The 27352-nt window shown below is 40.6% G+C and overlaps 3 protein-coding genes across 3 annotated transcripts in view; 2 read left to right on the top strand and 1 right to left on the bottom strand.

Annotated features, from left to right (window-relative positions):
- Supt6h (SPT6 homolog, histone chaperone and transcription elongation factor) overlaps positions 1-8246 on the bottom strand; it is a 33756-nt gene extending 25510 nt beyond the window's left edge. The window contains exon 1 of the mRNA XM_076869112.1: positions 8105-8246. The gene's annotated coding sequence lies outside the window, so the exon portion shown is untranslated. The remainder of the gene's footprint in view (positions 1-8104) is intronic.
- A 316-nt stretch (positions 8247-8562) lies between these two features.
- On the top strand, positions 8563-18098 carry Sdf2 (stromal cell derived factor 2). Its single transcript, XM_076869113.1, has 3 exons — positions 8563-8749; positions 13558-13754; positions 17291-18098. The coding sequence occupies exons 1-3, from the start codon at positions 8599-8601 to the stop codon at positions 17576-17578; spliced, it is 636 nt and encodes a 211-aa protein (XP_076725228.1). The 5' UTR covers positions 8563-8598; the 3' UTR covers positions 17579-18098.
- Positions 18099-21682: 3584 nt separating this feature from the next.
- Positions 21683-27352, top strand: part of Bltp2 (bridge-like lipid transfer protein family member 2) — a 28143-nt gene continuing 22473 nt past the window's right edge. Inside the window, exons 1-11 of the mRNA XM_076870763.1 lie at positions 21683-21855; positions 22665-22794; positions 23642-23691; positions 23934-24081; positions 24262-24380; positions 24616-24676; positions 24856-25045; positions 25955-26078; positions 26236-26360; positions 26561-26628; positions 26744-26889. Of these exons, the coding sequence (XP_076726878.1) occupies positions 21788-21855; positions 22665-22794; positions 23642-23691; positions 23934-24081; positions 24262-24380; positions 24616-24676; positions 24856-25045; positions 25955-26078; positions 26236-26360; positions 26561-26628; positions 26744-26889 (1229 nt within the window). The 5' untranslated portion in view covers positions 21683-21787. The remainder of the gene's footprint in view (positions 21856-22664; positions 22795-23641; positions 23692-23933; positions 24082-24261; positions 24381-24615; positions 24677-24855; positions 25046-25954; positions 26079-26235; positions 26361-26560; positions 26629-26743; positions 26890-27352) is intronic.

The raw sequence follows: 27352 nt of genomic DNA, 5'->3' as shown, positions 1-27352 counted from the left end.
TGCAGTGAAGAACTCCAAGAACTATATCATGAACTTTGATGGGTCTGGAGTAGGACTTGAAAAAAAAAACAGTATACATCACACAAGTCACAAAAAACCTAACCAAGCTGGACACAGTGGTGCACACCTATAATCCCAGTTACTTAGGGAGCTAAGGCAGGATTGCAAACCTGAGCAACTTAGGGAGATCATGTCTCCAAAAAAATAAAAAATAACAACAACTAAAACAAAAACAACAACAACAAAAACTGGGTAGAGTGGCCCTAGGTCAAGCTCCAGCACTGCGCACAAACAAAACAGAAAATAAGAAACAAATCTAACTAAAATTAATAACAGGTCTCTTCTTGGTACTTTAGGAACTGAAAAATAAAAAGTTTATTGCACAACTACTAAGTGCTAGACACTTAAAATGTACTCTGATCCTTAATAACCGCACTGTCTTATGAGTAATAATGCATTTCTGTATCCATTCCAAAAGGGAGGAAATAAATCGAGAAAAATGAAGTCTCTTCCTCAAGGGGACACAACTATTTAACAGTTAAGGTCTACTTGACTCCATAGTTGTTTACACTATGTCAGTTCTCAAAGTGTGGTCCAAGCACCACCACATCTTCTCTCTCATGAGTACAGTGGAGTTTTTAACACGTGGCATTAGAAAAGACAGAACATAGAAACAGATAAGAAAATCTATCTGTATTTTCTTAAGGCAGATATTTAAAAATTCTGCTTAAAAAAAAAGGGGGGGGGTGGGGGAGTGGCTCAGTGGCAGAGTGCTTGCCTTGCACATGTGAAACACTGGGTTAGATCCTCAGCACCACATAAAAATAAATAAAATAAAAATATTATGTCCATCTATAACTAAAAAATAAAAAAAATATTAAAAAAAAGATTCATCTTAAAAAAAAAGGTAAAATACCACTTTTTTGGGGATTTAACTCAGAGATCCTTTACCAATGACTACATGCCCAGTCCTTTTTATTTTGACACAGGGTCTCACTGAATTTCTGAGGTTGATCATGAACTTGTGATTCTCCTGCTTCAGCCTCCCACGCTGTTGGGATTATAGGTGTGCACCACAGTGCCCAGATCAAAACAATATCACTCTAATCACTAATTTCTTTCTTTCTTTCTTTTTTTTTGTGGGGGGGGTACTAGGGAGTGAAGCAGGGGTACTTAATTACTGAGCCACATCCCCAGCCCCTTCTTAATTTTTGAGACAGAGTCTCACTAAGTTGCTAAATTGCTGAGACTGGATTTGAATTTGCAATCCTCTTGCCTCAACCTCCCAAACCACTGGGATTAAAGGTGTTCGACTGGCAATTTTTTGTTCTAAATACTATTGTTATTTTTCTCTTCTTTCTTTTCTTTTCTTTTTTTTTTTTTAAATATTTTTATTTGTAGATGCACCCCATACCTTTATTTTATATATTTATTTTTATGTGGTGCTGAGGATCGAACCCAGTGCCTCACATGTGCTAGGCAAGCACTCTGCCACTGAGCCACAACCCCAATCCCTATTGTTATTTATAAGGAATATTATTTATGTTAAAATGTAGTGGGTTTAATACTTTGTAATTTTCAAGACTATAAAGGGATCCTGAGATTAAAAGGTTTGAGAGCCATCATAGGGTCCCAAAGGGCTATGACAAAAGAAACCTTAGGATTAGATTGATGCCCTCTCTTTTCTTTTTTGAGATCTGTAACCTTAAGGTCATTTAGCTTAAGTATTGCCACAAAAGCGAATGTCTTAAACTTCTGGCAATGAAATCTGGAGCTTTAATTTTTAATTTTGACATTGCTCTCTCAGCCCTGAATTGAGTCATTAAAAATAGATTTGAGTAGTACAGCTCCGCCTACCCCCATTTGCTTTAATTAGGCTGAGACCCACAAATTCAGTCCTTTAAGGTTTCAATATCTTCAAATTAAATGCAAGCTCCTGGGGGGCTGGGGTTGTGGCTCAGCAGTAGAGTGCTCGCCTCACACATGTGAGACCCTGGGTTTGCTACTCAGCACCACATAAAAAATAAATAAATAAATAAGTGAAATAAAGGTGTTGTGTCCAACCACAACTAAAAAATAAATATTAAAAAAAATAAATAAATAAATGCAAGCTCCTGCAGACCAGATGCCCACAGCCTGCTTACCAGAAAAAAGTCTACCTGATCAGACAGTCTACCTTCTATCCCTAGGGCAGCTGGTGCTCTGGGCTGCACACAGCTTGGGAAGACAGCTGTGTTGCCTTCCCTTCTATTGCCTAGGCTAGTAAAGAAGCACATGCTGTGTTATAGCTGGGGAATGCCTCTAATCTAGCTCAATGTCAAGACTACCAGTTAAAAAAAGCATACCAGAAGCAATCCTGACTTGCTACAACTTGCAAGATCTATATGTGCATACAGAGTGCTGCAGCAGCACTGCAGGCTAAGGATGCCAAGTGGCAACTGCTCCAGAACAAATATAATAATTCTTTGTTTGTATGTGACCTTCCTGCCTCCCTCCCCAGCACTGGTGATTAAACCAGGGGTGCTCTAACACTGAGCTACATCCCCAGCCCTTTTTACTATATTTAAAAAATTTGAGCCAGGGTCTTGCTATATTGCCCAGTCTGGTCTTGAACTTGCAATCCTCCTGCCTTAGCTTTGTGAATAGCTGGGATTATAGGCATGTGCCATAGCTCCCAGCTTGTAGATACTACTGATACATGATATCTGGGACAAACCTAATGTGGTTTGGATTTTGCATTTAGTACTTACACTCTTCAAATTTTCCCCATGTTCAGAATGTAAGTTAAATCTGCAATTGGAATGGGAGTGGGTTGGTGGAGGAGAAGATTTCTCCAGGCAGAAGTCCAGTGTGGGTGCAGCAGAGAGATACAGAAAGAGAGAGGGGTGGGGGTGGGGGGAGAGGGAGAGAGAGAGAAAGAGTTACCATGACATTTTCTAGAAAAGGAACAGAGCTGGGATCAGATTGCCATAGGGGAGGTCCTCCATAAGTCCCTCCCTTTGAACAAGAAGTTGTAGGAGGCAAATTAAGAGAACAGAGCAAAAAGAGACCTAGTCAGTTAATTCCTTCTGCTTTACGGCTTTGATTAACCCATTTTGTTCCATCATACTAATTGTGGATACCTACAAAAACTTAAATTGAGGAACCAACCTAGATGCCCTTCAGTAGATGAATGGATAAAGAAAATGGGGTATATATACACAATGGAATATTATTCAGCATTAAAAGAGTATAAAATCATGGCATTTAAAGGTAAATGGATGAAGTTGGGAGAATATAATGCTAAGTGAAGTTAGCCAATCCCCAAAAATAAAATGCCGAATGTTTTCTCTGATTTAAGAATGCTGATTCATAATATGGTTGGGGTGGGGACATAGGAGGATTAAATGAACTCTAGATATGGTAAAGGGGAAGGAGGGGAGAGGAGAAGGAATGAGAGTACGAAAGATGGTAGAATGAGATGGACATCATTACCTAAGTATATGTATGAAGACACCAATGGTGTGACTCTACTTTATGTACAACCAGAGATGAAAAATTGTGCTCTTCCTGTCCTGGTGGGGTTCACTATCTATCTCAAAAACTTATAAATAAATAAAGTTATGACAGAACATGATTGGGGCTTAGGGATATATCTCAGCATATAAAAAGGCCTACCAGCATATAAAAAGGCCCAGAATGTGGCTCAGTAGTTAAGCATCCCTGGGTTCAATCACCAGCATCACAAAAGCAAAGTAAAACAACAAAACTCCAAAATTAATGCTGTATTAAGCTACATACTAGGAAGATGAGATCAATGTGAAGACAGATATTGGAGAATACCTCAGGAAAGATAATGTCTGAGTGAAGAATTAAGTCTGGAAAAAGGAAATATGAGCAAAAACTTGTGCTTGATAAGGCAATAGCCCCCAAATCGGTTGTAGAGTTTAAACTACAAGATATTTCATATTCTGCATTTTCTTTTTTTTTAATATTTATTTTTTAGTTTTCGGCGGACACAACATCTTTGTTTGTATGTGGTGCTGAGGATCGAACCCGGGCTGCACACATGCCAGGCGAGCGCGCTACCGCTTGAGCCACATCCCCAGCCCTCATATTCTGCATTTTCTGAGCAAGAGTCAAGGCCTTTTTCAAAGTTATTTATGAGTGAATACCAACTTGGAATGTAAAAACCCAAAAGTTAAAGTTTCAAAGCCTACTTAAGTTCTTTTAATCTTTTGTATCAGGGATTGAACCCAGGGGTACTTAACCACTGATCAACATTCCAGGCCTTTTTTAGAATTTCGAGACAGGGTCTCGCTAAGTTGCTGAGGCTGGCTTTGAACTCAAAATCTTCTTGTCTCAGCTTCCCTAGTCACTAGGATTACAGGCATGCTCCACCATGCCTGGCTTAAGTTCTTTTAAATCTAGGATTTAGAACTGTTAAACCAATATGTTAAAATACAAAAAAGTTAATTTTGTTATTTTTAACATGCACATCATATTTATAGGAAAATGTTTTAGAATCTTTTCAATGATAATCTTTTCAATAAAAAAGCATTATTGTCAATATTAGTTTCTAATATTGATAATTTAAAAATAGTATTTATCACTTTTCTTTCCATGTTTCCTTGGGGAACATGAAAAGTGCAAAAGAGGAGCAGAAACAAATGACATGTGTAACCAGATTCAGAACCCTTGCAACACAGGGAGGGAGAACAGTTACTGAGTCTTGTGCCACACACACACATTGTTCCTGCTCTAATGTAGGGGCTGGCAATCTTTCTCTATTAGAGCCAGAACTGCCTTGTAGCACAAAAGCATACAGATAGTATGTAAATGACTAGACTGGCTTCATTTGACTCACACGATTTTGGTGACCATTATCCAGAAGTACAGGTCTTTAAAGAATTGATGTTGAAAGAACCATGGCATCCTCCAACAGTGGAACCTAACCTGGTTTTGAGGCAGTGCCTTCAAGCAAAGACCTTAAGAGTAAGGAGTGAGGGGGTAGGGCTCAGTGTTCTTTGGCAGAGCACTTGCCTAATGTATTGTGAGGCACTGGGTTCAATCCTTATCATCACATTAAAAAAAAAAAAAAAAGAATGAGGAGTGAATTAACTAGAAAAACTTATTTCTTCCAGAGGGGAATTGGCAAGGGAGTAGTGGGGTTAAGGAACTTTCCAATGTAAGCCATGCACTGTGGCAGGAACAGAACAGGGCTGATACGACTGGTGACAGGGAGAATGGTTCATGAGTCAGACATGATGAAGGCACAGGGATCTCACCATCTAAGGATTTTAGACTCCATCCTTAAGATAACAGGAAGATAGCTCAGTGTCTAAAACAATTAATTTACTTGGTAATTCTATGAATACTAAGAAGAAAATATATACAACTCACCTATGAGGAAAGTTTAGTTATGCTGGGATGTGAAGAATGGGTAGGATAAAGCATACAGAGTCAAGGTGAAGAGGACCCAGTAGAAAAAGTGAGCAAGAACTTGATACCTGGCAGCTAATATTCTAAGGCCAATGTGACTAGGGAATGGGAAAGGCAGAAGAATATGAAGGAGGAGGGAAATGTTTAAGCAGGGAATAAAGGCCATGGAAAGCCACTAGAGCTTTAAATAGGAAAATGACAAGATCTGACTTGACAGGATCCTGCTATATGGAAAATGGATTGGAGGGGGATTTAAGTGGGAACAGGGAAAACTGAGGATACTATTGCAGTAGCCAAGGTAAAAGATAATGGCTTGGAATAGGGCAGTAGCAGTGAAGACAGAGGATAGAAAACAGATTTCAGGTAAAAGATGCAGGAATTATTGAAAGGCTGGGAAAATGGGGTAGTAAAGACGAGTTAAAGATGAGTCTCAGAGTTCTGGCTTTGGTGTAACCACATAGTTGGAGCACTACTTAGCAAGATGGGGAATACCAGATTTGGAATGATGGGAAGATCAGAAGATCAAAATTTATATTATATTAACATAACTAAACTAATATAATTAAGCAGGCATTATGACATTATGATTCTGGAACACAGGGAGAAGACTAGAAACAAGAAATCCAACATTTAGTCATTACACGGAGAGGAAAAGTGGCTAGCAAAGGAGACTGAAAAGAAATAGCCAAAGGGGTGGGGGGAGAAATTCCAAGAGAAAATGTCAATGAAGCCAAGAGAAGAGAAATTAAAAATGGAGAAACTGTTTTGAATATTCCAGAGATTGAAGAAGATGAGAACAAAGTATGCACTGGATTTGGCAACATAGAAGTCATTGGCAACCTGACAAGAGCAATTTCAATTGCTGGTCAGAAAAATAGATTGGTATAGCCTGAAGAAAGAATAAAAGGTGAGTTGGCACAGGTAGAAATCTGGCCATGAAGGAAAATTTTAAAAACTAGGATGGTAGTTGGAGGGGCATTTGAGAGATACCAGAATATAAACTATATGCTTAGGGAAATAGTCTTATGGAGAGGATTTGGTGGTTGATTGTATGGAGAATAGTAGAGAGGAAAGAAGCCAAGGATTACCCACAGGACTGATAGTGGCAATGTTTATTGAGATGAAGAATAGAAGCAAAGGAAAATTTATTTGTCTCCAAGATCAGATATTACCACAGTAGGTAGGCTTTCTTCTCATGGAAGAGGACTTCACAGTAGAAAAAAGTAAAATTAGAACTAAAGATTTTTTTTTTTTTTGGAACTGGGGATGGAATCCACAGGCATCTACCACTGAGTTACACCCCAATCCCTTTCATTTTTATTTTTGAGACAGCTCTAAGTCACCCAGGTTGGACTTCAACTTGGGATTCTCCCGTCTCAGCCTCTTGAGTAGCTGGGATCACAGGTGTGTATAGGCCCAGACTATACCACTTTCTGATGTGATTAATCTCTTTAAATAAAAAGATTAAAACATCTCAAGAGTAATGCTACACTAATCTAGTAGCCTAACCGAAAAAGGAAAAAAAAAAAAAAAACTGAATAAAAGTGAGCTTGTGTTGATGAAAAGGAGACTAGTCATGGAAAAGGGTCCTAAATTCACAACTTATTTGGGAGCAATCATGCCTTGGTAATAAAAACACTGACAACTTAGGCCAGGCATAGTGGCATAGGCCTGTAGTCCCAGCTACTTGGGAGGTGAAGACAGGAAGATTACTTGAGCTCAAGAGTTGGAGCCAGCATGGATAACATATCAAGACCCCATCTCAAAATAAAACAAAAAAGCAAAAACAAAGAAATACTGAAAACTTAGAAACTGGTAAATTTTGAATAAATCAAACTTTTTCACTGAAGAAAAATTTTTACTGACTAAATTTAATCAAACAAAATTACTGACACTTTGGTGTATCTTATTTCTTTGCTCCTTATGATATTACACTGAAATTCCATGGAAGTCTTTCGGAAAGCCTAAGTGTCCTTTTTAAAGAAATAAGTATCCGTTCTTGTGAGAACCCAGGGAAACAAACTGCTCAGAAGAGTGCTAGAGAAACAGGCAAAAATGCAGGATAAAGTTTTGACTTAACGACCAGTCTGATGTTTATGGCAGGTCCTGGCAAATGTCTGGGGAAATGAATCTATTAAGAATGAAGGGATTCAGTATTTCTACAAGATCTCTGATCTTTAGAAAGGGATCAAGGATGCAGCCATTTACTTAAAGTTCTGACTCTATTATTCAACAATACGGGAAGAGCTAGAATTTAGCATAGCATGTCTGATGGCTGAGCTGTTTAAAACCTGGTAGGAGACACATTTCTAGGACAAACAATTCTTTCACCTGATCCCAGGTTAGAAGCCCTAGGTCCCTTCCATTCCTAATTCCCTCGCGTGGCCCAGTTTTTTGAAACTACGGAGACAGATGGGATCCCAGGAAGCCTGTTGATTCAATAGGCCACCCAATTCCCGGGTTCAGGATGAGAAGGCTTTGAGAAAGGCATTGAGACTGAGCAACTACTCTGCTATCCTCTCCCCTTCCTCGCAGAAAGCAGGGAAGGCCGCCGCCCCCCCCCCCCCCCGCCTTCTTCCCGCAGACGGGTCCCCAGAGCCTCTTCCCTTACGGGAACAGGCCATAGGAGCCCGGTTCCGCACCTGACCCATGCAAGAAACACAATCTCCGGTCTGAACACTACCTGCTTGAAGGCCGCCGTTCCTCTGATGCGAAAAGCCCCCACTGAGGAAAATGGAGTCGTCGAACCGAGACTGGGAAAGGATAGTAAGGACCCACCACACGACCCCTCCGCCGCCACCGCCGCCACCGCCGCCACCGCCGCGGCTGCTGCGTCAACGTGCTACGTCACTTCCGGCTCCCTGTCACTGGGAGTGAGCGGGCTGTTCCTATCTCTCTTCTACCGGGTTCTCTGGAGTTTCCACGGAGGACGCGAAAGCTACCAGGTAGCGTTCAGCAAGGCAGTTGCCAAAGAGTCCCCCAAACACAGCAAGGTGATCAACATCAACCTGAACCGGGGAGCGGGGTGGGTTCCTCAGACCGCTCTAGCCAAATGAACCACAAAGATCAGATCAAGGCTTCTTTACTTCCGCCTCTCAATAATTCCGCCTTCATCTTCCGGTTCCGGGGAGGGGCCAAATTTTCTTGGAGGATTAGGGACGCTGCGATTCACTTAGGATGGCTGTTTTACAGCTGCTGTTGTTTGGGGGTTTGTGGAGCGCTGTGGGGGCGTCCAGTCTGGCTGTCGTTACTTGTGGATCTGTGGTGAAGTTACTCAATACGCGCCACAACGTCCGGCTTCACTCACACGACGTGCGCTATGGGTCAGGTACTGCCGGGGACCCGGTTTGGGTGGATAGGGGAGGCCCGGTAGATTCTGAAGGGGGCGGAGCCTCGGAGACTTAGGGGTCCCCTGGGGAGGCTCCTGAGGTCCAGAGAGGATGAAAAACGGAGTTGTTCTAAGGCCAGTTTCATCGTAATACCAGCTTCTATTTGGCAAGCTAAGTGCCAGGCAAGTCGATTTGTTCTTTCTTTTGTTTTTTTAAACCACAAAACTACATCTCCACCCTTTTTATTTTCTATTTTGGGGCAGGGTCTCACTAACTTGCTGAGACTGCCTCGATCTTCTGCCACAGCCTTCTGAGTCGCTGGGATTACAGGCGTGCGCTACCATTCTCGGCAATTTTTTTTTCTTTTTCAATTTTTTAACATTCCAGTGAGATAGATGCTATTGCTATCCTCGTTTTCAGGTGAGAAAATAGACTCAGAAAAATTAAATCGCTTGTTCAAAGTCTTGCAGCTAAGTTTGATCCAAATCAGTTAAGATTCAAAACCTTTCAACTGCTTTTTTTTTTTTTTTTGAGTGAGGGTATTGAACTCTGGGGCACTCGGCCACTGAGACACATCCCCAGCCCTATTTTGTGCTTTATTTAGAAATAGAATCTCACTGAGTTGTTTAAGGCCTCACCGTTGCTGAGGCTCCTGTCTCAGCCTCCCACAGCTGCTGGGATTACAGGCAAGCGCTAGCTACCGCCCGCAGCCTTTCCACTACTTTGGGTTGTCACTAGTTTGGAAGAAAAATGATGTAGAAAATTATAGTAAGTGCTATATCTCTAAAGTTTTTTTTTTATTTTTTTTTTAAAGAGAGAGTGAGAGAGAGGTAGAGAGAGAGAGAGAATTTTAATATTTATTTTTTAGTGTTTGGCGGACACAACATCTTTGTTTGTATGTGATGCTGAGGATCGAACCGTGCGCTACCGCTTGAGCCACATCCCCAGCCCTCTCTAAAGTTTTAAAGTCCAAGAATTTACTCTTTGATTACAACCCTCTGTCTTCTAGTTCATGTTGTCCTGTCTTTTGGTCCCTTTTTACTCAATCTTAACTTCCTTTTAAAAAAGCAGAGGGGTGTGGTGGTACATGCCCGCAATCCCAGCTACATAGGAGGCAGAAGCAGAAGGATTATAAGTTTGAGGCCATCCTGGGCAACTTAGACCTTGTCTCAAAATAAATTTTTAAAAAGGGCTGGAGAAGTAGTTCATGGGTAGAGTGCTAGCCTAGCATGTGAAAAACCCTGGGTTTAGTATTGCGATTTAAAATAATAATAACACCAAAACAACCTCCCCCCCCAAAAAAAAAAAACAAAAAAAAAAAAACCTTAAAGCAGTTACAGACATTGTAGAGCAAACTGCTTTGCTTTTTTGGGGGGATGGGGGTAGTGCTGGGGATTGAACTCATAGCCTTGCAAGTACTAGTAAGCACTTTACCACAGAGCTAAATCCTCAGTTTCCTTTTTGCTATATGAAATTAAAATATTTGATAATCAGTTACTTATGGGTCCGTTCATTCAGGATAGATTTAATAAGCCCCTACTGTGTGCCTAATATTGTTCTAGATGCAGGAGATGCAATAGTGAATCAATCAAGTTACAAGGAAGACAATAAAAATAGATAAATAGAAGTTCAAGGACTGGGGCATTAACTCCAATGGTAGAGCACTTGCCTAGCATGCACAAGGCCCTGGGTTTGATCCCAGCATTAAAAAGGAAAAAAGAGAAACAAAATCAGTTGGTGAGACGTGATAAGCATCTAAGATAACTTGGATGACTGATTATGTTGGACTATGCTTGTTCATTCAGTGATGAAGGAATTCCCTCAGATGGATTAATCTGTAATTCGTGTTTCCCAAAACATGTCTGACCAGTTTGATTAGGGAAGGAACTGAGTTGTTTTTATTGGGATGTCTTAATAATCCTAGCAACCATTCAGTTAATACTCACTTTGTGTCAGGTGTATTGCTTTTTAAAATTTTCTTTCTTTTTTTTTTTTTTTTTTTTTTGGTACCAGGGATTGAACCCAGGGGGCACTTAACCACAGCACCACATCCCTAGCACTCCTCTTTTTGGGGGGTTGGGGGTACTGGAGATTGAATTCAGGGGCATTCAACCACCGAGTCACATCCCCAGCCCTAGTTTGTATTTTATTTAGAGACAGGGTCTCACTGAGTTGCTTAGCATTTCATTGTTGCTGAGGCTGGCTTTGAACTTGTGATTCTCTTGTCTCAGCCTCCTAAGCCATTGGGATTACATGTGTGTGCCTCTATGCCTGGCAGGAGATGCAACAGTGAATCAACCCTTTTTTATATTTTATTTAGAGACAGGGTCTTGTTGAGTTGCTTAGGGCCTTGCTAACTCACGATCCTCCTGCCCCAGCCTCCCAAGTCACTGGGATTAGGCATTTGCCACCATGCCAGGCTTAATGCTTTTTAGTTTGATATGATTCTCTGCTTTAGATCTACTGAATTAAAATGGAGGTGATGAGATGCCTAGCATAAAATTCTGATAGTTTCAAATACTCTTTAGGTGGTTCTGATGGGCAGCCACATTTGAGAACCAGGTTCAGTCTAGAGTACAGAAGGATCTCTGCTGAATCTGAGATACAAAGTTATACAACATTGTTGAATGGTGATGGTTGAAGAGTGATGGGAGTAGATGAAATTACCCAGGATGACTATGGTTCTTAATATAAGAATTACTTGAGAAACTTGTTAAAGATACAAATGCTTTTGTCCTGACCCCCAATTAAGAACCTCTAATACAAATAGATGAGGTCTGTGGGCTGGGGTTGTGGCTGAATGGTAGAGTACTTGCATAGCACATGTGAAGCAATGGGTTCAGTCTTCAACACCATATAAAAATAAATTGTTAAAAAAACCAATCACACACTTTTTTTCTTTAAAAAAAAAAAAGCTGAATAGAATTCTGAATAATCTCAAGATTTAGGGATTGTGGGAGGAAAAAGTGGGTTGAATAGAAAGTGTGAAAGGTAAGAAATAAAAAGTAGATTATGATTTAGTAAACACTATTGTGCATACTGAGACAGCAAAAAGGGAGTTTAGTTGCCTGCCCCCCTCCTTTTTTTTTTTTTTTTTTTTTAAGATGTAACAAAGTCATAACCAGGTTGAAAGAACCCTGTGGAGTGGAGCTGATAGTTTGTTGCATTTACTCAAAGGAGAAGTACAAGGCACAGTGTTACACAATAAAAGGGAAATATCAAAAGCTTGTGGTTAGGCAGGTCCATGGATCTCAAGGCAAAGCTGGGAGGTGCAGGTGAGAGTATTTAAGGTAAATATTTGGGAAATATGAGATGCCTTCAAAGAAGGGTTGTACAGAGAGTAGCCTGTTTGGAGGAACTTGACAGAAAAAGCTGGAAAAAGAAAGATGTCATTGGGCTGGGGCTGTAGCTCAGTGGTAGAGCGCTTGCCTAGCACGTGTGAGGCCCTGGGTTTGATCTTCAGCACTACATAAAAATAAATAAATGGAATAAAAGTATTGTGAAAAAAATTCTTGGAGTGGGGGAAGATATCCTTACTATGGGATGTATTGTGATGGAGTGACTGTTAGTTCTAGGATCAGGTTTTCTAGGTTCAGCCCCAATCTTGTTAGAATTGCATAACCTTGGGCATACTAGTCAGCCTTTCTAACACTCCAACATAAACTGAGGATGATAATAATTCCTATCTAAGAGAATAGAGACATGTATTAAATAAGAATATTCAAGCAAAGGACTTGGGTTAGTGCCCGATACCTGGTAACTGCTCAGGACATATTAGATACAAATTATTATTTGTATATATTTCCTTTTTATTTTTTAAATTTGTAATTGTAGATGGACAGCATGCCTTTATTTGTGTATTTATTTATTTTTTAATGCAGTGCTAAGGATTGAACCCAGTACCTCATACATGCTAGGCAAGTGCTCTGCCACTGAGCTACAGCCCAGCCCTCCTTTTTATTTTTAAGTCTATAGCTACTTTTTTTTTTCTTTTTCTTTTTTTGGTACTAGGGGTTGAACCAGGGGTGCTTAACCACTGAGTCACATCCCTAACCCTTTTTAGTTTTTATCTTGAAACACTCTTGCTAAGTTGCTTAGAACCTCATTAAGTTGCCGAGGCTGGCTTTGAACTTGTGATTCTCCTACCTCAGCTTCTGAGCTGCTGGGATTACAGGCAAATGCTACTTTTCCTGGCTGTAGCTACATATTTAACTCAGTGCCTTTTAACCTGCAGAATTGTACCAGTTAAGGCAGGATTAACCAAATTTAGATGTCCTCAGAGTAATTTTATAATGTACTGATAGACTACTTAACAGGGGTTTCAGAATTATTATGGCTTCTTGGATTAAAGTTGATGATAAAGTCATTTTATTTTAATTATAAAATATAAAAATTTTTATTGTAATGCATAGTAAGCATTGAAAATATTACAAACATGTTAAAATTATATACTTAGATACCTGACATATATTTGGGATTATCCAGTCTAGTACATACATGTAAACATTGCCTATACTTTAAATAACCCTCACATATTTGTGGATTTGTATCTAATTCTTTTGATGCAAATTCTTGGAATTTTTTGATATGGCACTCCCTTAAGTATAATATATGATAATTAAAACTACAGTATATGAACATTTAATATTTTCATAAATATTTTAATGTCATAGAAAAAATATTACCAGCTATAATGTTCCCTCCCCATCCCTTCCTGCCAGTTTTATGACACAGGGCACATTTTTAGGGCCATAGAATTAGGTTGAGTTCACTTGCTCTCTCTTTTTTTTTCTGTTTTTGACTGTAGGTAGTGGCCAGCAGTCAGTGACAGGTGTAACCTCTGTGGATGACAGCAACAGTTACTGGAGGATACGGGGGAAGACTGCCACAGTGTGTGAAAGGGGAACCCCCATCAAATGTGGCCAGCCCATCCGACTGACACATGTCAACACTGGCCGAAACCTCCATAGTCACCATTTTACTTCACCTCTTTCTGGAAACCAGGTGAGGTGGCATCTAATGGATCACTTTGCTCTGCAATACTTGATTCTCTTGTTTGAGCTCCTGGTTCTTAACCCTTTCCTTTCCAGATGTAAATGTTCTTTTCTGCAGACATGGAGAAATGACTTTCTTTTTTTTTTTTTAATTAATTTTTATTGTTGGTTGTTCAAAACATTACATAGTTCTTGATATATCATATTTCACACTTTGATTCAAGTGGGATATGAACTCCCATTTTTACCCCGTATACAGATTGCAGAATCTCATCAGTTGCACAACCATTGATTTACATATTGCCATTCTGGTGTCTGTTGTATTCTGCTGCCTTTCCTATCCTCTACTATCCCCCCTCCCCCGTCCCCTCCCGAGAAATGACTTTCGTAAATGTGAACAAAGTTGTTTCTGGTCCCATGAAAACTTTGCATCTAGATAAAAATCAAGAAATGGAGGGAACAGAGAATAGTTATGAATTAAGTTCTGATAAATTCTGCAGTAAACCCAATGTTTCCAAACTTGCAATAAAAATGATTATTATTATTTAAAAATTTTTTTTAGTTATAGATGGACACAGTACCTTTATTTTATTTATTTTTATGTGGTGCTGAGAATCAAACCCAGTGCCTCACAGATGCAAGGCAAGTGCTGTACCACTGAGCCACAACCTCAGCCCCAAAATGATTATATTTTTAATGATGGTAACTAACCACATTGGGAAAATGAATTTTTGCCACTTTTTTCCCCCCTGGTGCTGGGGATGGAACCCAAGACCCTTCCACATGCTAAACTGTGCCCTAACAATGAACTACACACATAGCCTCTCTACCACTTTTTTAATCCTTGAGCTTTCAGGGGATATAAACCCCTTAATGACTTCTTCCCTCTGGCACCCCCCCCCCCCACACCTCACATAGTTTTAGCTATGAGCACCTTACGTTTGTTAATAAGGTACAGTTGCTAGAGTTGATGAAATAATATTGATACATTATTTCAACTAATGTACATAGATTATTTTAGTTTCCTTTTTATCTAATGTTCTTTTTCTGTTCCAGGATACCACATTATATTTAGTTGATATATCTTGTTATGATCCTCTTGGTTTTGACAGTTTTCTAGCTTTCCTTGTTTTTGATGACCTTGACAGTTTTGAGAAGTGCTAGTCAGGTGTATTGTTATTGCTCCTCTTTTGGAATCTGTCTGACATTTTTGTCATGATGAGACTGTGTTTAAAAGGGTTTTGGGAGCAAGGTCACTGAGTTAAAAGTGACATTTTCCTCACATACTATGAAGGATACCTGTTATCTATGTGATTTAAAAAATATATTTATTTTTTGGTTTTAGGTGGACACAGTATCTTTATTTTACTTTTAAGTGTACTAAGGATCGAACCCAGTGCCTCATGCATGCTAGGCAAGCACTCTACCACTGAGCCACAACCCCAGCCCTATATACATGATTTTTGATTGCTGATATTGACTTCGATTACTCGACTATAGTAATGTTCTAGTGAGTTTCTCCTGTAAAGTTACTCTTTTCATTTAGGCCAAGACAGTAGAATTGCATGTTGATAAAATAAGTCCAGTCTACAGTTGGAGTAACTACATAATTTATGTGGGATTTTTCCATATGGAGGTTTTTGTCTCTTTTCCCCAGTTTATTTATTCATTTATATCAGTATGAACTCTTGGATTTATATTACATATTTTGACTTATAATTCAATATTATTGTCTTCACTTTGTTGCTCAGATTATTTCAACTTTGGCTATTGGAGAATCTTCCTGTTGTCTGTTATATCCATTTGACAGAATCTCATAGTGTGTGTATTTTAAAGCACTTGCTTATAACTTTCTGGCACTAAAAGATGCTTCAGGTTCATTTTGCTTGTTGCTTGCCCCACTCTTAGACTCCTTATTTCTCCTCAGAGCCCTGTTTCCCTTCATTGGAGAATGGTAAAATCTAGACTTTATATGATCTTATTGTTTTATTGGGATATTATTTCTTTTAGGTCCTCTTAGCAGACAGCAAAGAAATATATGTGTGTATACTAACTCATATGTCTACACATATATACTGATATATTTAGCCATCTGTTAAACATGAGCTCTTATTGATACCTCCAACTCTAATCCATTACTACATTTATCATTCTAGCATGTTTATTTGTAAATCTCTGCTGCAACAGTGAGGTACCAGGCTTCCACCCATCCACCATCCATTTCCTTCTTCAGTTCCCATATACAAGTATAGTTTTAGAATTGTTAACTGGAACTCCCATGGGATACTTATTTTATCAAATAAGTGTTCTGTGTTTAAGGTAGATCCTTTTGTCTTTAGTTATATAGATTCCATTTTCAAAGTTCTGCTTTTTATTATCTAAATTATATAGTTATTAGTGTACATTTAAGTCAGATGTTTCTGAAATAAATTTTTTTTTTAATCATCATTGTGTAGAAACCCTAAATATTTGGCCTGTAGGAGAATGAGTTTTCATTGAGGAAAGGAATATAGAGAACCTGCTATGTTTTGTTCACTTAATATTTATTGGGCATGGTGGTGCACACTTATAATTTTAGTGACTTTGGCCAAGACAATAGAATTGCATGTTCAAGGACAACCTGGATAACACAGCAAGACCCTGACTCAAAATAAAACATAAAAAGGACTTGGGAAGTAGCTCAGTGGTAAAAGGCCTGTGGGTTTAAACTCTAATAGCAAGAAATAAATAAAGCCAAGTAACAACAGTTATATAAAGGCTGGGGATGTGGCTCAAGCGGTAAGGCGCTCGCCTGACATGCGTGCGGCCCTGGTTCGATCCTCAGCACCACATACAAATAAAGATGTTGTATCCCCCAATAACTAAAAAAATAAATAAATATTAAAATTCTCTCTCTCTCTCTTTAAAAAACAAAAAACAAAAAAAACAGTTATAAAATAAATATTTTAATAGGCCAGGTATAGAGGCATGTGCTTGCGGTCAGCTACTTGGGAATCTGAGGCAGAGGGATTGCTCAAAACCAGGGGTTTGGGTCAACCTGGACAACTGAGCAAGAACCCATTTCTAAAGAAATAAAAATGTTTTAAGATTATAATAGAAAATAAAAGGCAATATGATACTAATTGCAAATTAAGTGTTTGAAGCATAATTTTATGGCAACTAATTTCTTTTTCTCTTGCATACTTTTTGTGTTTTCTTGGGTTTTTCCCTCCGCAGGTTTATTTTATTTTATTTTTTTATTTTTTATTTTTTTTAAAGAGAGAGTGAGAGAGAGGGAGAAAGACAGAGAATTTTAATATTTATTTTTTAGTTTTTGGCGGACACAACATCTTTGTTTGTATGTGGTGCTGAGGATTGAACCTGGGCCGCACGCATGCCAGGCGAGCGTGCTACCACTCGAGCCATATCCCCAGCCCTTATTTTATTTTTTACAACACTAAAAAGAGTGTCATTTGTTACAGCCTTATTTTTCTTCCCATTGTCTCCTTCTACTCTTCAAGCCTATGTGTCAGCCATGCTAATGTTGCCACCTTCTGTGTCTTCCAGGAAGTAAGTGCTTTTGGTGAGGAAGGTGAAGGTGATTACCTGGATGACTGGACAGTGCTCTGTAATGGACCCTACTGGGTGAGAGATGGTGAAGTGCGATTCAAACATTCTTCCACTGAGGTACTGCTATCTGTCACAGGAGAACAATATGGTCGGCCCATCAGTGGACAAAAAGAGGTGCATGGCATGGCCCAGCCAAGCCAGAACAACTACTGGAAAGCAATGGAAGGCATTTTCATGAAGCCCAGTGAGTTGTTGAAGGCTGAAGCCCACCATGCAGAACTATGAGTCCAGAGGCTTTGAGCCACTTTCACCACACAGTGTTCATAGACATCTGCTGCTTCACTGTGGGATCCCTGTCACAAGTGCCCTGTGTAGCAGCCATGTCCCCATTGAGATGAAGATGACAATAGAAAACAGTGGTTGTGTTTGGAAGCTGTAGCCCTTTGCATCTGAATTGGTTGCTCTCCCAAACTTGGGTCAGTTCTGAGCAGAGGACTTGTTGAAGGTGCAGGTGCTTTTTATTCATACTGGTTTAAAAAAAAAAAAAAATACTAAGGGAATTTCCTCTTAGCTGGGAAATTTTTACTCCTCAGGGGCTTGGCATCATGGATTGTTTAATGACTCCTCTTTTTTGTTTCTCAGTGCTAAGAATTGAACCTAGGGCCTTGCACATGCTAGGCAAGTGCTCTAGCATTGAGCGAGACCCCCAGCCCACATCATGATGTTCATGTGTATGACTTTTCCCCTCATGTGTGTGACTTTTCCCCTATTTTTCTTTCTCCAAAATGACTTAAAAAAATTCTAACATTTGTCATTGTGTTGTTATTTACTAGGTGTGCTATTTATTGAATTGCTTAATCCTTAAGTCCCAAGAGTCTTTGAGATGCTAGGAGTCTTCAATATAGGCCATTCTAATGCATCCAGTCCTTTTCTCACTGTATCTTCACTTTTTCCCAGGTGCCTCATCTTTATTAGATTTTTGACTAATTATGGCTAAAGACCGTCAAAAGAATACAGCATAATATGTAGCTGATGAGGGGCTGCTGTTGGGACTCAATGGTAAAGCACTTGGTTAGCACGTATGAGGCACTGGGTTCCATCCTCAGAACCACATAAAAATATTTAAATAAAGTTATTTTATAAAAAAGAATATTAAAAAAATCAGTAACTAATGAAATGTTTCACTCTGAATCTTATTGCAAGTGCAAAAAGAAAAAAGGCATAGGAAGTAGAAAAAACCAATATTGTATCTCTTACCACATTTCATCTTCACTAAAATGTTACAGGATAGATATTATTTTTTTTAAGAGAGAATTTTTAAATATTTTTTAATTTTCAGTGGACATAACATCTTTTAATTTTATTTTTATGTGGTGCTGAGGATCGAACCCAGTGCCCTGCGCATGCCAAGTGAGTGTGTTACCACTTGAGCCTCCTCCCCAGCCCTATTATAATTTTTTAAAAACTTTTTTTTTAACATTTATTTTTCAGTTGTAGTTGGACACAATACCTTTATTTTATTTACTTATTTATTTTTATGTGGTGCTGAGGATCAAACCCAGGGCCTTGCATGTGCTAGGTGATCATTCTACCGCTGAGCCACAACCCCAGCCCTAAATATTATAATTTTACCAATTTACAGAACAGTGAGTGACAATTGCCTGAAATCTTGTGTGTGTGTGTGTGTGTGTGTGTGTGTGTGTGTGTGTTGCGCATGCCTCGAACTGAATTTTTTAAAATATATATATTTTTAGTTATATATGGACACAACATCTTTATTTTATTTATTTAATTTTATGTGGGGCTGAGGATAGAACCCAGGGCCTCACACATGCTAGGCAAGCACTCCACCACAGCCCCTAAACTCAATATCCTTATTTTAAGTACTTATTTATTTTTTTGTGGTGCTGAGGATTGAACCCAGTACCTCACATGAATTCTGAATTCTTAAAAAGTAGTAAATTTTAGGATAGGAATCCAGCTGTGTCTTATTCACTCTTTTTGCTACACAACAACTGTGTTTAGCTCTTGGAATACAATCCTCCCTTTCTCTTCCAAAGAGAGGGATATGTTTTTAGGAAAAAGTGGATGGGAACATTTTTATTCTCACTTCCTTTCCTTCTTTCCTATGCCAGTTAATTCCAGAAAGTTAGCTCCTGTATCCTTCAAACATGGTAGTGGTGAACAGAAGTAGCTGCCATCTGCTGGAATTTTGATTAACAAGCTTTTTTATTTTTAGAAATTTCAGGCTTTCTTTTTTTTTTTCCTCTTTGCTTTGCTTTAAGTTGTTAATGTTGAACAATTGACAATCCATTCTGTGCCAGACATGGCCTATAACTTTAAAAGACTTTTTTTTTTTTTGGTACCAGGGATTGAACCCAGGGGCACTTAACCACTGAGCCACATGCCAACCCTTTTTATTTTTTGAAATAGGATCTTGCTAAGTTGCTTAGGGCTTGCAAAATTACTGAGGCTGGCTTTGAACTTGTGATCCTCTGGCCTCAGCCTCCCTAGCAGCTGGGATTACAGGTTTGTGCCACCTAGCAAGACTTTTTTTTTGGCAAGGACTTGTTTCAGAAAACTGGGGCCATGAATTAGAACTCCTCTGCCTTTGCCCCTGCCATTCTTCCTTATTCTGCTTAGGTTGCATTGATTTTTTTAGGACATCTTCTAAAATAAGTAGAGAAATAGTAAAACAGACAAATAATAGAAAATTCAAGGTATGAGATGGTTGGGAGTAGGCATTATAACAGTCTGGAGGGGAGGATTGGACAAAGGGGAATGAAGGGAAGAGGATGAGAATAGGAAAGACAGTAGAATGAATCGGACATAACTTTCCTATGCTCATATATGAATGCTCTATGTGACCAGAGAAACTCTTGTACAACCACAGAAGGGATCCTAAATTATACTCTATGTATGCATAATATGTCAAAATACACTCTACTGTCGTGTATATGTAAAAAGAAAAAGAAAACTAGTCTACGGAGAAGGAAGGAAGTGATAAGTATTTTAGCTGAATAAAGGAATCAGATTGGACAAGATGGAAGTAGGGAAACATGTTTGCAAGGCACTCTTCTTTAAGAGTTGTTGGTCATTCTCTGAGGACATACTCTGATAGAAGCCTAGAGAATTGAAGATAACATAGAATATAGTGCTTGAAAGACAAGTATGACTTTGAAATAGTGATGGGTCCCATGGGGATATGTGAAATAACTGAGAGGACTAGATAAATGGAAGTAAAATAAAGCAACTTTGGGTAATGCGCAGGTGAGATTTGAAATGATGCTTTTTCTGAAAGAGCCAAAAAGAATCTCCGAGTACGTTTTGAGATATGTTTGTGAAAATTGGGACATTACACAACGGGACACAATGTATTTCATAATACTTATTTTGAAATCCTCAGAATTTCTTTAGGTTGTATTGTATTAGTAAATCACTCAGTTACCCATAACAAAACAGCAAGTTTAAAGGACTTTTGTCCAATTCCCTCATTTTGCAGAGAAGGAAGTGGGCAAAATTACTCCTAACTGAATTGACCTTTAATTCTTATTTCATGTAATTATGTATGCTTCCTAAACTATTGCTGAAGGACAAGAACAATACTCACTACCTCTTTAGTGTCACTTTACCCCCCTTCCTAGGTCGTTTCTGTTATATACATTGCATTACAGAAACTTTCAATTTCTCCAGTGAAGTGTCCAGATGGTTCTGTGCACACAATAGGTTAATTTGTATTAATTGACCATAACAATATTAAGACAGTAACGGAATTAGAAAAAAAATAGGGGTCTCCCTTGAGGATGGAATAAGGTGCAATTTCTGAGTTGTCTCCCCAGCACTCTGCTTCTGGGCTGGGGATTGAAGCTAAAGCCTTACTACCTGCAAGGCAAGTGCTCTACTTTTAAATTACATTCCCTGCTCTTCTAAGATCTTTTAATTACCTCTTGGTTTCCCCCATCATTTTCAGACAGGATCCTTGAATGAGAGAGGAGTGCTACTACGTCTGGTTCAGGGGTATAACTTTGGTATATTCTTCAATCCAGGCCCAGAGCAGACAGGCATACCCTGTAACTGACCTAGGAAATCCGCTTTGAGAATGGCCAAAGTAAGCCAACCAGGTCACCCACCACCAGCCTGAAGAACGCCCCGGGCTTCTCAGTCCGGGCTCTGCAGGGTGCACCCAGGGCGGGGCGCTTGTGTTAGCTGGATGGTCGTCTGCACCCGTGTCATTCCCTCCGGAGCCACGCCCTCACTCTGTGCCAGCGCCAGTTGGCCCTCTTGACTCTCATGAGGGGGGCGGGGCGGGGGGAGAGAGAGCGCTGGCTGGCTGGAGGGCTGCGGGGGGCGGGGCGCGCGCGCGCACCAACGCTTCCTGGCTCAGCGTTGCTCCTGCGCGCGCGGCTGGTCGGCCCGCGGCGGCCCTGCGCGGTTCAGGCGTCGGGGCCCGGCATGGCTGGGGCCGGGGCCAGGCCGGGCCGGACCCGGACCTAAATGCCTCTGCTTCTTTCCGCGCTGTTGGTCTTGCTGCTGGTTGCGCTTAGCGCTCTCTTTCTAGGCCGGTGAGGGGCTTCAGCCACAGCGATGGGGGAGGGGGGAGCGCCTGAGGAGGGGACGCGCGCGGCCCCGGCGCGGGAGGCAGAAAGGATATCGATGAGGAGGGGGGCGCGCGATAAAGGCGAAGGGAGGGAATGTGCGGCCAGAGATGCGGGGAGGGGCTGCGTGCTGAGGAGACTGAGGGAGCGGGTGGGGCCTGAGGGAATGCTGATTCCGGGGATTGAATATGCGTGAGGACGGGGCCTCTCTCGATGGTTTCTCCTTCCCGCTCCACACGCCCTGAATGTCTCCTTCATCCAGCGCGAAGGGCACCTGCAGCTGGATTCCTCGCTCTGGAGAGCGAGGTCAGGAGGACTGAGAGTCCATGGGAGAGCGGCATTTGAACTGACCGTGTGTGACCCCGGACTTATCCAGGACACCTGTCTGGAGGGTGGGGGCGGAGACAGACCCTCTGGGGAGTATATGATAGCACGGCTGCCTCCACCTTAACTCCTGTTGGGGTCTCTTCTGTCTCAGCTTTCTAAAGACTTGAAGGATTTTTTTTTTTTTTTTTTTTTTTTTGTCCCCATACTTGGGGGTGAGGTTTAGTTTATCAGGTATCATCTGGGTGGCGGGGGTCACTGGAATCCTACAGTGCTGATTATGGCGGCTGACTGTGTGTGACGGACAGGTGATTTGGGAGACAGGAGAGTTGCCCCAGAAAAAATCCAGTTTCACGACACGATCCTTTGCAAGATCTTCTCAGACCAACAAGGGGTTCGGGAAGCCATACTTGGGATAGAGCCCTATTGAACTCACACGGATTTTTCTGCAGGTGGCTTGTGGTCCGGTTGGCCACCAGGTGGTGTCAGCGGAAGCTACAAGCAGAGTTAAAGATCGGTTCCTTCCGCTTTTTTTGGATCCAGAATGTCAGTCTTAAGTTTCAGCAGCACCAGCAAACAGTTGTGAGTTATGGGAAACTCACTGTGGGAGGAGGGGTGCGTGTGTGATGCAGTTGAATTTCAACCCTTAATTTACTTTAAAAAAAAAATTTCTAATAGTAGATTTACACATACCTTCATTTTACATATATTTTTGTGTGATGCTGAGGAATCGAACCCAGTGCCTTACCACTGAGCCAGTCCCTTAACCCCAGTCCCTTAACCCTTAATTTGCTTTTAAAACAAAATTCTGGGTCGACAAATCCAGTGGCACACAACTTTAATCCCAGGGACCAGCCAGGCTGAGGCAGGAGGATAACAAATTGGAGGCCAGTCTCTGCAACTTAGCAGAGACTGTGTCTCAAAATAAATATAAAAAGGGCTGGGGATGTAGCTCAGTGGTAGAGCTTGGGTTCAATCCCAGTACCAAGAAAAAAAATTCTGAGGGACTTTGCTAGTTAACCTCACCATTCCTCTCTTACTATGGTGATCTTAGAGCTAATTGGGAAACACTGGAATTGGTGCAAGTTGTTTGGTTAAAGATGTTTGTAGGGCACAGAGTGTCCAGGGCCCATAAGAAGGATGCAGAAGTAAAGCACAGAAGAAAGATAACAGGAACTAGAAGAGCTTACTGTTCTAATATAAGAGAGAAACAGGACAACATATCTGTAATAGAGAAATACTAAGCAGCTAACGTCATTGTGAGGACTAAGATATCTGGCAGAGAAACCAGTGGAAATAGAATGGGCATATTTAGTGAGAGAGTCCATAGCACTTCCTTGAAGGAGCCAAAAACCTTTTTCTGCCTTGTCAAGCTGCTCATTGCTTACCTAGCAATTAGTATACAGAGTTTTTTCCTGCATTGTTTTAGGAAATTGATAACTTGTGGATCTCCAGCAAACTCCTTAGCCATGATCTGCCGTGAGTACTCTATGTCCTTACTTCTCCTTATTTCTCCTGGGGATTATTTGGGGTTGATTTTACAGAATGAGATTCTATACAGAGATCTCTTAACTCAAGGAGGGAGGCAGGTTTTTTCTGGAGTCTCCTTTTAGTCTGAAGAATATTAGATTGTTTGCTATGAATTGAGCTATGTTTTTTGGGAGGGGAAGAGACTGTTATGTGAGGATTGGATCTGGTGGCAGTGAGGTTTCTCTTGGCAGACACTATGTGGCATTGTGCTTTGGAGAAGTACGGATCAGAACGGACCTACAGAAGGTTTCTGGCCTGTCTGCCCCGTTCTCCCAGAGCACTGGGGTGGATCAAAAGGAGTTGTCCTTCAGCCCATCTTTACTGAAGATCTTCTGCCAAGTGAGACTGCCACTTCTGCTATTCTTCACTGTACTTCAGGGATGATGGGCTTTGGAGTTGTGGGTGGATTGTTCTGCTATTTTGGGGCATAATGCTAAGATCTGACACTCTTTTCTAAGCTAGAAATGAAGTGTGCTACCTTAAAGTTAATTATTGTTCATCCTTGCTCATTCTTTCCAGCTATTCTCCATTCATGTTGATGCTATAAACATCATGGTTCTAAAGGTGGCTACCTCTGAGTCCTTGTGGCACATTCAGATCAGTAGAAGCAGATTTCTTTTGGATAGTGATGGGAAAAGGTAAGTAATTAGTAGAAGAGAGCTAGTAGTCTCATTCTTGCCCTGGTGTTGCTTCAGAGAAAGTAGATATCAGGGCCTTCTCATTATCAAATTGTTAAGTTTTTATTCTCTGCAACTTGAGGAGAGGCTAAGAGTAGATGTTTCACTTGCCTTGTCTCTTCTAGCCAACAGAGCTTGATTGGAGGTAAGTGGTGAGGAAAGGTGCCAAGTGCTTGGAATTTTTTTCCTTTCCTAGGTTAATCTGTGAGGTGAGCTTATCCAAAATCAACAGCAAAGTTCTGAAGAGTGGTCAGCTGGTGAGTATGCTTCATTTCCTCCTGGATATAAGATTTCAAGGAGCTTAGGGCTTACATTCTAGATTCTCTGACTTTATGTGGTTCCCTTAAGACAATACCCAGGATCCAAGATCAATGCATTTTGACCAAAAAGTCCCCAAGCTTCCTAGATACACCTTAAAGGCTTATCCTCCCTACAGGAGGATACATGCCTAGTGGAACTGTCACTGGCCCTGGACCTGTGTCTAAAGGTGGGCATCAGCAGTTGGCATCTGAAGGCTATCACTATGGATGTGTGGACACTCCATGCTGAGCTTCATGAAGGTCTCTTCCATAGTCAACTGCTGAGTCAGGGCTCAAGCCTGGTATCCAAGCCTGTTCCCTGTTCAGGTAAAGCCCCGATCATTGAGCTTCTTGGCTGTATTGTTCTCAGGGTTATTTTGGAAGTAGAAAAAAGCAGGGGTTTCACTACTCATTCATGAGTATTAGTCACCAGGGTTGTTTTTTGTTTTTTTTTTTCTTCCCATTGTTGGTTTTGTTTTGTTTTGTTTTGTTTTTCCTGGTGCTGGGGATTGAACTCAGGAACAATTTACCAGTGAGCTACATCCCAGCCCTTTTTATTTTTTATTTTGTGACAAGGTCTTACTGAGTTGCTTAGGGCCTCGTAAGTTGTTGAGGCTGCCCTTAAACTTGTGATCCTAATGTTTCAGCTTCCACTGAGACTACAGGCATGTACCACCATGCCCAGCTCCTTATAGCCTTTGACCCTGAGATTAGTTAGAGGAAATGGGGCATTTGCTTGTGCTTAGTGAACTAACATTTAGTGGTATGTATTAGACCTGTATTATTGTGTTTTACGTGTTTTTTCCGTAAGTTGTCAGCAGTTCACAAATAAGGAAATTGAAGCCTAGGATGATTAGCTAGGTAACTTGGCTGAAGACATAGCTAGTCACTAGTAAAAATGAAGTTTAAATTATTCGACTTTAAAATCCATATTCTTCCTGTTTCACCAACCTATTCCCCATTCCATTCATTTTTTGTTTTTGTGGTGCTGGGGATTGAACATGGTGGACAAGCACTCTACCACTGAGCTCATCCCTACAATCTGATTATATATGTAGAGTCTGGAAAAGGAAGTACACCAGGTACCTGGATCTGTGGAGTATTTGCCTGTGGCTTTATTTGGACATTTGCTTACCCTGTTTTATATGGAAGGATTTAGCCAAAGAGGGCAGAGCTTCTTGGAGTAATTGAGTGTTAAGGATTGATGACGGTTATGTTATTCGTTCCTGTTCTCAGAGGTGACAGAGAACTTGGCTGAGCCAACTCTGCCTGGCCTATACCTCCTCCAGCAGTTGCCAGACCAGGTCAAAGTGAAGATGGAGAATACAAGTGTCGTGTTATCCATGAATAGTCAAAAGAGGTGAGGCCTTTTCTGACATAGTATGGAGAATGATAATGTGAGCTATATACAGGATCTCTGTAACCAGTCTAGCAGCTGCTCTGAGTTTATTTTTCGGGAGGAAAAAAGTGGGAATGTCACTCCACATCTTTCTGAGCTGTATTCTTTTTTGAGCCAGGCACCTGACTTGGACACTGAAGCTGCTGCATTTCTTATACCATCGTGATGAGGATCAACTGCCCCTTCGAAGCTTCACAGTAAACTCTGATATGGCACAGATGAACACTGAACTCCTATTAGAAGGTTCATGGGTGGGGGTTCTGGTACTGAGAGAATATCAGTGTAACTAGAGGTAGGGGGAGGGAATATAATGAGAGAAAATAGCCCCAACTCACAAGTTTTAGTGACACTCCATTCATCTCTTTGCCTGCCTCTGCATCTCACCTAGTTTTACCTCTTGCCCTCCCTTTGCTTTCCTCTCATCTGTTCCATGGTATTTTCAGATGGGTTGTTGCTGTCCCAGAGTCGCCAACGCATTGTTTGCCTCAACTCCCTCAAGGCTAGTGTGCAGGTATGATGACTGTGATAACAAGAATCTATCCTTTTTCTGCTATTTCTGAACATGGTTGTGTTATGAGTTAACAAAGTAAAACCCAAGCCTACAGTTCTGGTCTTCATGTTTCCAGGTGACCACCATTGATCTCTCAGCCTCCCTAGTTCTGAACACTTGTATCATTCACTATCGGCACCAGGAATTTTCTCACTGGCTGCACATGTTAGCACTGGAAACCCAGGGGACTAGTTTACCTGTTTTTAAACAAAGGAAAAAAAGGTCAGTTTAATCTTTTTTAGTCACCAACTTAGCAGGTAGATTCTCTCTTGGTTCAACATGGCATCTTGTTGTCAAATACACATTTGATTGTTTGATCTCCCCAAATCGTAGCCTCAGAAGAAAACCGTTTTATTTATCTTCCCTGTTAGATTGGACTCCTTGATAATAGGAAGATGTCTTCTTAATTTTTGTGTCCTCAGTGCCCAGTATAGTGCCTTAAACAAAATAAATATTTGAATTGAAGTTAATGATTTATAGTGTCTTGTCTGCCTTAAGCTACAAGGTGCCAGTATCAAATCTGAAGAGCCATTTCTGTGTTTATGTAGTACTTAGGTTGTGCTCCATAGAGGACTTAAGGTTAATGGTTTAGAAGTGATGCTTCTTGGTCATATGAGGTTGAATCATGTGATAATGCTAATTGTCACCCTATTTTAACTATGAAAATGGCAATTTCATGTGGTTC

This window comes from Callospermophilus lateralis, chromosome 11, assembly GCF_048772815.1.
Source record: "Callospermophilus lateralis isolate mCalLat2 chromosome 11, mCalLat2.hap1, whole genome shotgun sequence".
In the NCBI taxonomy this organism is placed as follows: Eukaryota; Metazoa; Chordata; class Mammalia; order Rodentia; family Sciuridae; genus Callospermophilus; species Callospermophilus lateralis.
Note: the sequence above shows the minus strand (reverse complement) of the source record. Positions and strands in the feature narration are given on the sequence as shown.

Coding starts and splice junctions, on each gene's coding strand:
- Sdf2 (XM_076869113.1), top strand. CDS start 8,599: ATGGCTGTTTTACAGCTGCTGTTGTTTGGGGGTTTGTGGAGCGCTGTG. Junction 8,750..13,557: donor CGACGTGCGCTATGGGTCAG/GTACTGCCGGGG, acceptor TTTTGACTGTAG/GTAGTGGCCAGCAGTCAGTG. Junction 13,755..17,290: donor CACCTCTTTCTGGAAACCAG/GTGAGGTGGCAT, acceptor TGTGTCTTCCAG/GAAGTAAGTGCTTTTGGTGA.